Source organism: Gymnodraco acuticeps, unplaced genomic scaffold (genome assembly GCF_902827175.1).
Source record: "Gymnodraco acuticeps unplaced genomic scaffold, fGymAcu1.1, whole genome shotgun sequence".
In the NCBI taxonomy this organism is placed as follows: domain Eukaryota; kingdom Metazoa; phylum Chordata; class Actinopteri; order Perciformes; family Bathydraconidae; genus Gymnodraco; species Gymnodraco acuticeps.
The window spans coordinates 306,668-320,978 of NW_022991320.1; the positions used below are offsets into that span (position 1 = coordinate 306,668).

The 14,311-nt window shown below is 39.0% G+C and overlaps 2 protein-coding genes across 2 annotated transcripts; both read left to right on the plus strand.

Annotated features, from left to right (window-relative positions):
• On the plus strand, positions 1–6,871 carry LOC117562460 (arrestin domain-containing protein 3-like). Its single transcript, XM_034240287.1, has 6 exons — positions 1–357; positions 992–1,049; positions 1,226–1,373; positions 2,060–2,156; positions 4,826–5,082; positions 5,175–6,871. The coding sequence occupies exons 1-6, from the start codon at positions 102–104 to the stop codon at positions 5,844–5,846; spliced, it is 1,488 nt and encodes a 495-aa protein (XP_034096178.1). The 5' UTR covers positions 1–101; the 3' UTR covers positions 5,847–6,871.
• Positions 6,872–8,385: 1,514 nt separating this feature from the next.
• LOC117562476 (arrestin domain-containing protein 3-like) lies at positions 8,386–11,230 on the plus strand. Its single transcript, XM_034240307.1, has 6 exons — positions 8,386–8,662; positions 9,216–9,273; positions 9,355–9,502; positions 9,777–9,858; positions 9,972–10,228; positions 10,533–11,230. The coding sequence occupies exons 1-6, from the start codon at positions 8,407–8,409 to the stop codon at positions 10,965–10,967; spliced, it is 1,236 nt and encodes a 411-aa protein (XP_034096198.1). The 5' UTR covers positions 8,386–8,406; the 3' UTR covers positions 10,968–11,230.
• Positions 11,231–14,311: the final 3,081 nt, after the last annotated feature.

The following is a 14,311-nucleotide window of genomic DNA, read 5'->3' on the forward strand; positions in this document are numbered from 1 at the left end:
CATACCATTTAAGCGAAGTGTTTGGAAACGAGAAGTTGGATCGATCACATGGTTTTATTTATTTTACTTGTTAATCTCTACACTCGCCGCTCGCAAAGACAATGCCTTCGATTCAAAGTTTAACGTTGACTTGTGACGCGCTGAATGAGCAGGGGACGTTTTCGGAGGGTGACACTATCTCTGGAAAAGTAACCCTGGCCTTGTTAAAGCAGATCACAGTAGATAGCTTTTTCATTAAAGCAACAGGAGACGCAAACGTACATTGGACGACAAAGAGCGGCGATAAGACCCATTCACACTCTGCTCATAAAAGATATTTCAAACTAAAGCAGTTTTTATTCCAAGAGGCCTCCAAGGGTAGGCGCCACATTTCTTGTTATTTATGCATGCCTTAACCCAGTGTTTTTCTAACGGGGGTACTAGGACCCCTATGGGATACTTGAGTCCTGCATGGATGCAGTCTGCCTCTGTATGCATGTTTGTGAATGGGTGAAGGATGACTTGCACTTTGAGGATTCCTAAAGACTGGATAAAGCCTTAATGTTTATCCAGAGGATGTAGAAATACTCAGATCTTGTACTTCAGTAAAAGTAGAACTACCAGAGTGTAGTAATACTCTGTTACAAGTAAAAGTCCTGTATTCAAAATGTTACTCAAGTAAACATAAAAAAGAATTAGCAGAATAATCCATTTCAGAATAATATTATATGTGTTGATTACAATTATGTGTTTATCTCAACTGGTAAAGGTGCAGCTAGTTTTAGCTAGCTTGTGAATTGAATCCATGTTTAACTAAAGTCCTTTTTAAGTGTTGATTATATTTCACATTATTAATAGAAATCTGTAAAGTAGTATTACATAATAGGCAAAATTAGAACTTTGCCCTATTATGTAATTATAACTTTGCCCTATTATGTATTAATAAAATGTATAGCAAGCATTTCATGGATAAATATATAAATATTAACACTAAAATCAATTTTCCTTTTAGACACTGTACTTCCCCAAGGAATCCATGTCTACAAATTCAGCTTAAAGATTCCACAAGGGTAAGCGCACAAGACAATCAACCAAGACAGGATATTTGCACTTTCACTGTGTTTTTCTTTGCAAACAGGAACACATAGCCAATCTCAGCACATAACTTAATTTGATTCAATTTAAATTATTGATGTTAATTCATTTCAGATTATATAACAATTATTCGGCTGGTTCTCTATTTCAGAAGCGTGCCTTCATCCTTCAAGGGACCTCATGGAAAGATTGTCTACAAGCTGGAAGCCAAGCTGTCCAGGAGTTGGAGGATGGACCAGACAGTGGAACAGAAAATACTGTTTGTCTCCAGGTGTTATCCCAACCTTCATTCTCTGATGGTGTGTAAAAAATGATACTTAGATATACAAATATCAGGTATTGTTATTGGCATCGGTACTGAAAAGATGTCACAGTCGACAGTCATTTTCTCGAACACAGCATTTGTCATCGGGGGTGAAACAGAGAAGATAAAATCAAAATATAGGTATTACACCACATTCTATGTTATTCCTTACTATATCTAGCAATGTAGATAGTCCTACAGTTTAGGGATATCCAGCTAGGATTATATATTCCACCACTACCCAACAATAGTGATGCACTTCATTTGGAGGGTTCCAGGTTCAAGCTATTGTGCACAGCAAGCTTGCTCACTGGTTTGGCTTACTAAGACACATATATATAGAAAAGAGTTATCGTAAATGGCATGAGCTTCACATGATAAGTCAAAACTTCTGCTTTGATAAATGTCATCTGGAAATGGGATTTAAATTGGTCCTGCTTGAATTTCAATTAAAAATGTTTTTGCAACGTGTTTACGTAAGTTCTTCAGTAGAAATCTTTTCCAGTTGAAATTGCTCACCATGTACAGTAATGACATAATGTGTGTGTGTACAGTAAACAATCATATTCACAGGAAATGTGAGTGACACACAGTCCTCGTCCCAAGGACTGAAACACTAAGTCATGCAATGTATTGGAAGTGGATCAGAAGTAATAATTGATATAGTTTATTGTGTTCTAGTTGCCCCAAATTGGTTCAACAAAGAAAGAGATGGGACTTTTCTCCAAAGGACAAGCAGACATGGAAGTCACGATTGACAGGATGGCCTACGCCCCAGGTAATAAACAATCTCCTTCAAACAGGGTGGTTCAAGTCATGGAAAGTGTTCCTCTCTATGATAAATGCAGAAAACCATTTATCACAGACTTGCAAAACAGGGAATTATTTTTAATAAAATAAAGTACTGGTGATATTATAGTTGAATTGTCATATCCTAAGTGTTACTATTGCCAACAAGAACAATATCCAGGGAACTGTAGTAGGTTTGTTTCACAACAGACATGTTGACATGTAATTCCAGGGAAAGCACTTGTGTAACAAATGGCATTAATAACAGCTGCTTACACCTGTGCGCTTGACAATTTAAAACGTCTGCCATTAAATTAGTCTGTTGTAAGTGATGGTTTTAGTAAAAAAAAAAGTTTCTAAAAATAATGTTTTGATTAAAGTAATTTGAAGGAAGTAGCCTAATCCCTCTGATTTAAGGAATTGATCAGACAAAGGTTTCCAATAGCATGAATAAAATAATAAGTGGGTGGGGTTTAGCTTTTTAACTCTGTTGATGGATAAGTTGTGTCTCACAGGCAGAGATGGGGTCATTACTAAAAAAAAGTAATATATTACATATTACATATTTCTTTTAAAAAAAGTAATATATTACACTACTTCGTTACTCTCTACATAAAGTAACTAGTTACTTTACTCGTTACTTTACTCGCAGGGCCGGCCCGCCCCTCCCTACAGGCAGATCACGCAGACTGCGGCGCACCTACAGTGTAAGCGCGCCACAGTTTTGCCTCGGCGAGACTCCACTTGCACCCCCAATTACTATTGCATCAAGGAAGACATAACACAAGTCTTTCTTTTTATATGCTCTAAAATAGGCTACCAGCTTACAAGCTAACAGTCTGTGAAACGTCAAGACACTAATTAATTAAACCAGTTCAAGACGCATTATTCTTATCATTCTTTATGAGCGCAGTAACGGTAAGGTATCTAATTACTTATGTATTTAGTATTCCATAACTTAGTAACAGAGATGGTCAAACTAAAGTGGTAGAGACATGGCAGAATTCCTACAATGAAGCGGGACATTGAACTGTTCACCCGTGAGAGGGCGATCAACAAAAGAGAGCGAGCGGCCCCGTTGAGGGAGTTTACAGATGAAAAGACTCAGCCATGTTTATGCAGCACTGCACCTGGAGATGTGGTCTCGCAAATCGCGCAGATTACATAGGCAGGCCCGCCTTAACCTGCCATCAGGCCCTGGGGCTGATAGGTTTTGTAGGCCCCCTATTTAAACAACAAATCAAAGTCATTTATAGCCTCGGCAGGCTCTGTGATCGCACTTCTCCACTCTGCTCTACGCGCGCCTGGTCCTCTCCTCCAGATGAGTGGCGTATCGGACCTCCCTCGTGTATTTTTCTGGTTGCCGTTGGCTCCCCTCCACGTAGCAAGTCCTCGCCGTCCTCTCCATCTCCTCCAACATCCCTCCTGTCTGTTTTTCCTCTCCCGCTACTCCATCGCTATCAGAACCAGACGTCCTACTTGGCTCCGAGGCCCCACGGCCGGCACCGCTACTGCTCGGTACAGCACTCATCTGTCCTCCTTCCTCCTCATCCTGGCCTACAGGTTTAAAACAACCTGTAAGCTTCGGCATTTTTTGTAATAGCTGCTTGTCTCGAAACTCCTTTTCCCTCAACAATTTCCTTTCCCGAGCGCCACTCTCAAACTTTTTCTTCTCAAACTTTTTCTCCGAAACAACCTTCATCTGTCACTCAATCACTCGCAATTTGAATAAGTCACATGTGAAACATATTCTCATTCTGATTCGCTGTGAAGTGGTGCCCACTGACTGTTACGGAGTCATCATTTTTGAGAAAAATCTCTGGAATCCATCGATCTGATTGATTAGCGGAGCAAATGATCAAAATACTAAGGAGGGAAGATATTTTCGTTTGGATTACTGGTCTGGGGGAAGCTCACGTGTGTGTATACGTGTGTGTTTGTGTATTTTTGCGTTTGTGTGTATTGTGTTTGTTTCCCGGGGAAAACACTCACGAGAAACACCGGCTGTTGTTATGCCTGCTGTGACGTCAAGTTACTCCGTTCTCCGCTTGTAATTATGCCGTTACAAGCTTCAAAGTTGTATTTATCATCTGAATTTGCCTAAACAAGTTTAATATTCTGAAAGCCAAGACTTTGTTTATTTGAAACCAGATGAAAACAAACTGTAACAGACCCTGCCGTGTTATCTATGATTACTATACACTTACATTCATAATGTCAGCGGAGGGAGGGGGAGTGAGTGGCGAGTGAGAGCTGTCATCTTCCCTTTACAAGCTTCAAAAATGTATTTATCGTGTGATTTTGGAAATAAAAGTTTCATATTCTGAAAGCCAAGACTTTGTTTATTTAAATGTTTTTTAAAAACATCCGAAATAAAAAACGTTTTCTTTAAAAAAAATGTTAAACTTTTTTATTGGCTCATGATGAGTGTGATTATTTTATAAAAGTAACGAAGTAACGCGTGTCGGGGCAATGTTAGTGTGATTACTGTATTAGTAAAGTAATGCGCTACACTCCGTTAACACGTTACTCTCAACTCTGCTCACAGGCATAACAATAAACTGCCTTCATATGAGACACACTCTTTAGCACAGTGCATTGTTCTATGCGGCAATGAATACAAAATGAACAATACATGTTATGTTGTTTTCCTCATAGGTGAAACTATCACAGTTTTGGCCAAAATAAACAATTCCTCGTCCAGTGAGATGACACCCAAATTCCATTTGGGCAAGAAGGTGATCTACCGTGCCAGCGGTAGTACCAAACATGAGGAGTGCACTATCATCAAAGTGGTCGAAAACCGTATTCAAGCCCATACAGAGCTGGAAGTCAGGTGTAGAATGAAGATTCCTCTCGATCAGATAACAACTATCCAGAATTGTGACATCCTCTCAGTGGAATATCATTTAAAGGTAGGCAACAGTGTATCTTTATTGTAAAGAATAACAAGCTGCCTTAAGAAATTGTCAATTAAGTCCTAATTAAGCTGTCATATTTTTCTTAGGTGTATCTGGACATCAGATTTGCCTTCGATCCAGAGGTCCTCTTCCCATTGGTCGTTGTTCCTTTAGGCTTTGCTCCTGTCCCTCAGCCTGGTGTGGCTGCAGGTCCTTATCCAGCGGGAGCTGTTGGGGGCCCAAGCAACAGCGACTTCCCTCCTCCTGCAGTGTCCAGGCATCCTTATCCTGTCTCCCCATCCTCAGGCAGTTCTGGAAACCCAGGAGCCCCAATGTATTCAGCACCACCACCACCTGTGTACCCAGGTAACCCAATGGTGTTTCCTTGTCCACCAAGTGTTTACCCTGCTCAGCCGGCACATGTGAGTGGGGGCTACAACAACCAAGTACCTGAGATACCTTTTCCGTATGGAACTCCATTTTCATCTTCTGTGATTCACCCTCCGCCATCTGCCCCAACATTTCAAACACCCCCAGCTGCCCCAGCGATCCACCTACCCCCATCTCTTCCAGTGATCCACCCACCCCCATCTCTCGCAGAGTTCAACCTACCCCCTTCTTATTCACCCTTCAATGTATCCCCAACGGCTCCATCGTACAACCTGGGGCCTTCTGCACCAATGATGAACACAGACTTCCTGGGTCAATCGGATGAAGCTCCTCCAGCATATACACTCCTTTTCCCCTCCACTACTACTGACAAATCAGTTGCAAAATAATAGTATGATTGCTCGATGACTGGATTGTTTTTTTTTTAAAACTAATAGATAGTTCAAATGTTTAATCCGGTTACCTAATTCGTGTCTTTATTTTTGTTGTTGATTACTAAGCATGAATGTGAGATTGAAAAGGCATTGTGTGCAACATTAACTTTTTGCATGTAAAAAAGTATACCCAAAATATCACTTATGCATTGTATGTGATGGTTGTGTGATGGTCAATTCAGAATGATCATTAGTGTTGCCAGCTGCTAACATAATTACTTCAGTATTGACTGTGTATTTCACGTGCCTTGTTTAACTCAGGTGTCTTTAACTGATCAATCTTTCAGTTGTATTGTTTATAGGCTACAGTGTTTCCCTTAGGTTTACTGCCTTGGCAGGGTGCTGCCGAAACTTTTTGGGACACCCAAAAAAAATGTATCCTCTGGAGCAGAGAGAGGAGCTGTGGATTATTGTTATTGATATCGTACAGTAACCAAGTATTTGTACATTAAAAAGTAATAAAGTACAGTGTTACACTGTACTGTATTACTTTTATTCAAACTGTATTCCCTTCTTATCATGTAGCCTACACTTCTTCCTTTCATTGATACATTTAAATCACCTGACTGTTGGGTATTTCTATATTACTTTGTAAGAGTAAACCCCAGCTCGGTTCAAATATACCAAAACCCAGTGAACAAAGATAACAGTACTCGAGTTTCAAGTTTACTTGCTGCAAGGAGAATCAGCGAGTGACAGGTCATGTCAACTCCAAAACCAACTCTGCTCCTCTTCTCTCAGTGCAGTCTCTTTATTACAAAAATACAGTTACAAATCATGCATGAGGAAGTGTATGTAACCAACGGCTTTATTTGTCAATGGGAGTCTTGTGACTCGCAATCATGTGTGTGTGTGTGTGTATGGTCCACAGAAAAGGGGAACAGACTATTCTCTGTTCCTCTTTTCTGACTATGGTCTCTTTACAACATAAAATGACAACATATTATGAAAACACGTTTATCCTTCAATAAACTCTAACACTGACTACAGCATATAACATACCTGCTGCAACCCTGTGCTGTTGCTGCTGCTTCTCTCTGCCTCATCCTCTATTGCTGGAAGCAGCTCCACCTCTTCTGATCTCTGATATGAAAGCAATCGTGTTATGATCATATTGAGCTATTGGTGTGAGTGCTAAGTGGCAATTTGTTGAGTCACTGCAGTTAAATGCCGGTAGCATCAAGCTAGCAAATCCTGCATTAGCCTCACATCAACAGGTGTAGAGTAGACAGAACATCCAATTATCCTGAGCTAAAAATAAATAAAAAACACCTTGAATTTCAGGCGGGGCTACGTTGGCAGGGCGCAGCGCCCCGCTAAGACAATGGGGGAAACACTGGGCTACATACTCTATCTGCCTCACTTATGTTTGGAAGCTATTTGAATAAACTGGATAGCTTAGAGGTAAAATATAGGCCTGAATGTTCTTTGTATTTTACAATCTGTCAATTTTATACCAGAAAACATGTTTTCCTAATAAATACCCAATTCTTTGCAAACCTGATTTGTAATATTCTCAAACTGCCATTTTCTTCCCTGTAGATTTCAATAAAGACTTTTACATATTTAATATGAGTGTGAACACTAAATTGTATTCTGTTCTATATTTTCAAGTCTAAGCCACAAGGCAGCACAACACTTATCTCCTGCATCTGATACCTCTCATATTAACATGACATACCTATATTTTTGTATTTATAGATAAACCATTTGAAATTTCACTTATTCTCATTTTTAAACATTATGTATTTTCATTTAGTAATATTGTACAGTATATAAACCTCTACACACTACAACAGCAAATTTAAATATAATACAAATAAATAAAAAAATGGGTTGACTAGAATCAGATCTATACGAAAGGCCTTAGTACGTGTCCATGTACAATATAAAATAGATAAAAACAAAGGGTGACATAATTATCAAGTTCCAGTGTCTCTTTATGACCTCAAACACATTGCCTGTGGCTGCCCATCACTTTCAATACCATTCTCTCAGGACCACTTCAAAACATATTACATGGAAATGTCCAATGCAAAATCTACCCAACATCACAAAAAGCAGTATTTGAGATCAGTCTGTACAGATTATGAAATAAAGCTTTATTCTTGTTTATTAACAACTTGATTCCAGTTTTGTAATTTCACGAATATCTAATAATTATATAATTACTAATATTATTGAACCTATATATTTTAAGATAACGTTATTTATAGGGCACTTAAGTGGTGTAAAACCTGTATATCTGATTGTGTATGTTGTTGTAATACCTGGTTTGTTTAACAGCATGTTGTATTAAAGGTTTTAACATCATGGAGCCACACCTTTAATAACCTGAGCGCTGAAACCAGGGGAGGGAATTTAAGCTGCGCCCATTTTCAGCTGCACAGTAGCCCACACAATTTGTAGGCTACTATTGGCCAGTTGACAGATTCACTGAACACTATAAAACCCATAATCCTCCCCTTCCTGTAGTCACACCTGTGGTAAACAGAGCCCGTTTTACCGATCCAAAATGTCTCCGATTAAGGACTTCATTGTATCATACGAAGCTTCCAACGAGAAAGGATTTATTTCTCAAGGAGACACTATCGCAGGCACAGTCACTTTCACTTTGTCTAAAGAAACCGTATTGAAGGTGCTGGTGGTGAAAGTCAAAGGGAACGCTCGTGTACACTGGACAGAGGGAACCGGAGATAGACGGAAATCGCGCACTGCGCACAGGAGATACCTCAAACTCAAAGAGTACTTAGTGCCAGAAAATGACAAAGGTAGGCAATATAAATGCGTTGGCCTTTTGATTTTCGCAACTTGTCTCAACACTTGGATGTAATTGATGTTATTTTAATATTATGGGTGTTAGTTTGATAGATCTATTATGTGTTAGGGTTGATATATTGGCCTACCTGTATTGTTTTTAATATTGGTAATCTCTGCACTGGTTGCTTCTCATATGAATGATTTACCTGCAAATTACACTGCCATTACTTATATAGATAAGCTGTTTAAGAAAATATAATAGCTAATAGCCCTACTTTTCCCCCCCATTGCTGACAATGACAGGTAGCCTAAAAATGCATCTTGAATGAATGTTGTCTTATGTGTACCATATACTTTATTATGCTTTATATTTTATAAATCTACACATTTTGACCTACTGCAAATAAACAGAAATGGATAGGGCTACACAGGAACTTCCTGGAACCACCCAAATCCCTCAATCTAATACACATGCACAAAGTATAGCCTAAATATGCTAAATAAAGCCTCTGTCATTTGTCAGGTCTCTACAAAACGTGTAAATCAATCTCACTTATTTTGCAGGCACTGCACTCCCAAAAGGGGCCAATTGCTTTAAGTTCAGGTTCACAATCCCACAGGAGTGAGTACACATTACTAGCATATAGCATACTGTGTCATTGTTTGCTTTTGACCAATTACTGCATCTTGTTCTGTCTTACAGGGACATGCCGTCATCCTTTAAGGGGTTTCATGGAAGAATTGTCTACATGCTTGAAGCAAAGATGTCCAGGAGCTGGCGTCCATCTTCTGTAGTCCAGCAAGAGCTCAAGTTTATGTCAAAGTCCTTGTCACACCCTGGCTCTGTAATGGTAAATGGAACCCTAATAAAACATGCTATGAATTTGATCCACTATTTAGACTTTCTAGAGGAGTTGTGTTTTACACATGAAGTCTAGAATGGAGAAAATTCAGTTTAATACATTATGGAGAGTTTTCCCATTATGATATGTAACATTTGAGGAATCAGGATGGCCTAATCTAAAGGGAAACAGCAAGATACATTTTTCAACTGAATTTATAATTTCCACTATATGAGGCATTCAGTTAATATGAAATCATGTTTGTCTGTATTATTTGTTCTAGTGTCCCCAGTCTGGTTCAGTGGAAAAAGACAAAGGAAAGGTGCAAATGTCTGCTACCGTTAACATGAAGGTTTGCTCTCCAGGTAAAATCACCAGTTTAATACAGTATGTATGTATGTGTAATTTTTTTTTTGTGGTCATCTTATTTTACAAAGGAACATTTGCATAATCAGATGTTATGATTTGTTTTTGATAGGTGACACTTTAACTGTTGTTGCCAAAATCCGCAACTCTTCGTCCAAAAAATTGAAGCCCAAAGTCAGTTTACAGCAGAGAATAGTGTACCGCGCCGAAGCCTGCACTGATGTCAGCGACCTAAGTCTGTACAAAATGGAGGGGGACACTATCACATCGGGCTCAGAGGAAACTTTCTCATGCCAAGTGAAGATTCCTGGCGATGCAAATTGCACCATCCAAAACTGTGAAATCCTCTCAGTTGAGCATTACGTCAAGGTGTGTAAAAGGTCCTGTTGCACTTAATTAATTGCATTAATGACTTGCTTTTGTTTGCAAATATTGGTGGTAAAGCAAGTGGAGCACCGTCAATTATTGTCTAACATCACACAATTCAACAAAATTAGAAATGTAAAACAACACACCAGCTTATGTATACATTTTTATAGTATAATCCAATAATAGTGTTTATAGTCAGTCAGACTGCATGATCAACTTAATAAATAGTTCCATAAATATTTTTTTATTAAAAAACTCTCTGATGTAGACAGATTTTACTTCTTGTTTTGTTTCTGTTTCCAAGGTGTACTTGGACATCAGCTTTGCCATTGACCCTGAAGTGAAGTTTCCACTGGTCATCATTCATTCAAGCTTGGCTGCCCTTCAATCTGGTCAGGCTGTGGGGCCTTACCCGGCTGGGGTTTTTGGGGCCCCAACTTACACCGACTTCCCTCCCCCTGCCTTCCCACCGGGACCCTACCCTGTACTAGCAGGCCCAGGTGCTTATGGGTACCCAGCACCAGATCCCAGTCAACATGCAAACATGACAAGTGGCTACAATAACCAGTGGCCACAACCTGCTGCTCCATATGGTTTTTCAAATGCTGCTTCACCTCCGTTTCAGCAGGGTACAGAACCTCCACCCTACATGTCAATTTTCTCCCCTCCTCAGGACGACTTAGGTAGGACTGGGTCCGATTATAAAAACCAAGCTTCAAAAGGAAAACAACAAAACTAGTACAAAAAGACTAGCTACCTCAGTAAGAGTTGTTCTTTTCTTCAGTGCTGTATATGTGAAAAACAATTTCATTTGTAAAGAGTGTGTTCTGATCTACAGCAGAGCCAAAATAACCTGTTTTGTGTGTTTGTAACTGGGGTGGGGTGCTGCTACCTTTATCTTTGACTGTCCCTTTCAGAAACCAGACTTATGTTTAAATATCTCAAATGTACTCCTGCACTAAATGTCTAGCTAATATCAGCAATAAAGCATTCTAACTTTAACCATTGTGGGACGGCAGTATTTGTTCAGTCGTTGATGGTGATTTTCCATTTGTTTCATGCAAAAAGGGAAGTTCTGTAACAAACGATAAAGGAAGCTCACATACATTGGACAGACAAAAGGGGTGAGATCATACAGTGCGCACAAAACATACTTCAGACTGATTCACTCAAATGGTTGGCCATATGTATGTGTTGGCCTGTGATTTACTTTCTCATATGAACACTAGACACTTTGTCCAAATCAATAATTTAAATGTTGTTTAAAAAATATGGCTATTGTTTTCTTCCGCATTCGACTACAAGTAAGTACAATACCCAGTATTGAGAAGTTTTGTTTTGAAACTAACATTTTAACTTAGCCATGTTGGTTTTCAAAAAGCTGACTTTTCAAAAGTCACTTTTGAGTTATCTGTTCTGGTTTACAAATGACTGTAAGGGTTACAGGAAAACAGGAAATTCCAGTTTTATGTTGGCATTTCAATGGCCTTGACTGTTAAATGTCATTGACTTCCATTTTGTTATTTCATATTTATTACAATAACAATACATATTGTTAGATATTGTTTTTGAATGATTCTAAGTCCACTGTGTCAGGGAATAATTTTGCCCTACATGTTTACCTTTTGCCCTCTGACGCAGCTGACGAACCTTGAGCAGCCGTTATCTCCCTTAAGGAGGAGCTGCCCTAGCAAGTTGTTGTTGTTAATAGTTTATGGCCGGGCAACTCTCGGTTTGATTGATTGATTGAAAAGTTTATTAACAGCTTGTATATTGGGTACAGTACAGTACAGCTCAAAACATACAATTGTTAAGGGGATGCAGACCAGAGAAAGACTTTCATCTTGTTTACATCAGGGTCACCCATTTCCAATTCATCATATCATTTAAGACATATAAGACATATTTGACATACAGATGGCTTATTTACAATTTACATACAGGTGGTTTTTTACATACAGATTGCTTATTTACAATTTTCATTTTAGATTTTGTTCTAATACATCCTAACCGGACATTTAAGACATACCAAGTCTACAGATATACAGTTAGTAACAGTCTAAAATGCGAGTATATACATAGATGGGGGGGGGAAGCTGTCCATTGTACGACAGGTTGAGATTTGTACCATTACCGGGGCCAGTTTTGCAATGCTCTCCCCCGAAGGTGCTCTTTAAGAGAGGTTTTGAAGGTAAGTATAGTTTTACTTTCCTTTACAGTTGTGGGAAGAGCATTCCACCTTGATGTGGCATAATTGCGAAACGTGTATTCCCCCTTTTTTGTGCCAAATCTGGGTTTCACATGATTTGTGGAGCTCCCTCTGGTGTTATGATCATGGTATTCCTTGACCTTTGGGAAGAATTTTGACATGTACATGGGTACCATAGAGGTGTAGTGGATCTTGTAGACCAGGCCCATTGCAAGTAGCTGTACTCTGTCGTCTACTCTAAGCCATCCTAGCTTGTCAAAGTGGGCAGAGGTGAGGTGGGTTCTAGATGAAAGGTCAAGCAGTAGTCTGACCAGTTTATTTTTGCGATGTTTGAAGTTTTATTTTTAGCGCCTTGGAGGTGCTATGGTACCATGACGTGCAAGCATAGTCATAGTACCCTTGAATGAGTGCTCCTGCCAGAGTTTTCAGGGTGTTTTTGTTTACCAGAGAGGAGATCCGGTCAGAGATAGTTATTGTTGTGGGACACCTGGAACACATCATTCTCGAGGTGTAGATGACCCCGAGTCATAACCGATAACTAAAGTTGATTCAGTGTCCTCAGCTGTTTAGTCCATCTATTGAAGAACATTTACACTCCAAACTAGTTCAAACCTCGAACTACAGTAGAGTTCTTGAGAATTGATTGTGGCATCTCAACCGTGTGGTCAACTCGTGGCCCGTGATATGTCTTATGAATTCTCCGGTCGAATCTCCAAATAAACTGTCAGTGTTTGCCATCAAAGCTCCAGCTCTCCTCGTGTCTCTCTTTGAGTCCTGACTCCAATTACTTCAGAAGTTTCCCCACACACTAAATGTGTTTATTTGGATAAAGGTTTACCACATGCTCTGTGGTGCATCATTAAAGAGAAAAACATCATGTGACCATGCCGCCCTGAAAGCTGTCCCATTCCTCACAGTTACAAATGGGCAATCCTATTCAGCCTGGGACAATGTTTTCTACGTATAACAGATTTATGTTCTTACATCTAATTGGTAGTCCATGGAGTTGTAGCACACTGGTTTAAACACATTTAATTCCTGCCATAATGGAAAACAAGGAATGTCTATGAGTTGTTGATCTAACAAAAAGACAGTAACAGAATATGCAAAACAGCAACCTAATTTGCATAAACAGTGGAAAACAGGAATGTATTTTTTCATCTCAAAACCTTGTTACAGTGAAAGAGAAGAAATAAAAATGGGCAATCAAAGTTATCTTTGGAAAAATACTCAGAGCCTGTCTGCTACTTAAGTAAAACTACTAATACCACACTTAAAAAATAATTTAATACAAGTAAAAGTATTTAGGTACATTTAACTTAAAAGTACCCAAGTTCTATAAGCCAAGTGAACTCAAGTATCAAATGTAAAAGTACAGATTTTGCAGGATCGGTCTTCTAAAAAATGTGTATTATTATATTATTCTGTTTTTATTTTTAGAAAATACTTATTACTTTTTAATGCTGTAATTTGACATTTTGGATACTTTGTAGTGGTAGGCCTATATAAATATGTAATTTGTATAAAAAGTACCCACTACAAGAGTCAAATAAATGTAGTGTACAAAATACGATATTTGTTTTTGAGATGTAGTAGAAGTTTAAAGTAGCATAACATTTGCTCCCAAGCTGTTCCCAAGTTCCCCAAACTACACTTCAGTACAGTGCTTGAGTAAATTTACTTAGTTACATTCCACCAGAACGTAAACAATGCATTCTCCCTGGACAATAACAGTGTATTTCAAAGGAATTCTGCATGTCCCCCAAAGACTGAGATGTCCCTCCGTAGAGTAATGGGGAGGAAGGCACGGATCCTCTATGGATCTATCCAAGTGATAGATGCATACAGGGAGGGTGCATAAACCTTTGTTCCCG

Excerpts from the sequence above, each read along its gene's own strand:
- LOC117562460 (XM_034240287.1), top strand. The coding sequence starts at position 102 with ATGCCTTCGATTCAAAGTTTAACGTTGACTTGTGACGCGCTGAATGAG. Across the intron at positions 1,050-1,225 it reads AGCTTAAAGATTCCACAAGG|AAGCGTGCCTTCATCCTTCA; the intron begins GTAAGCGCACAA and ends TCTCTATTTCAG. Across the intron at positions 5,083-5,174 it reads CAGTGGAATATCATTTAAAG|GTGTATCTGGACATCAGATT; the intron begins GTAGGCAACAGT and ends TATTTTTCTTAG.
- LOC117562476 (XM_034240307.1), top strand. The coding sequence starts at position 8,407 with ATGTCTCCGATTAAGGACTTCATTGTATCATACGAAGCTTCCAACGAG. Across the intron at positions 8,663-9,215 it reads AGTGCCAGAAAATGACAAAG|GCACTGCACTCCCAAAAGGG; the intron begins GTAGGCAATATA and ends CTTATTTTGCAG. Across the intron at positions 9,859-9,971 it reads CATGAAGGTTTGCTCTCCAG|GTGACACTTTAACTGTTGTT; the intron begins GTAAAATCACCA and ends TGTTTTTGATAG.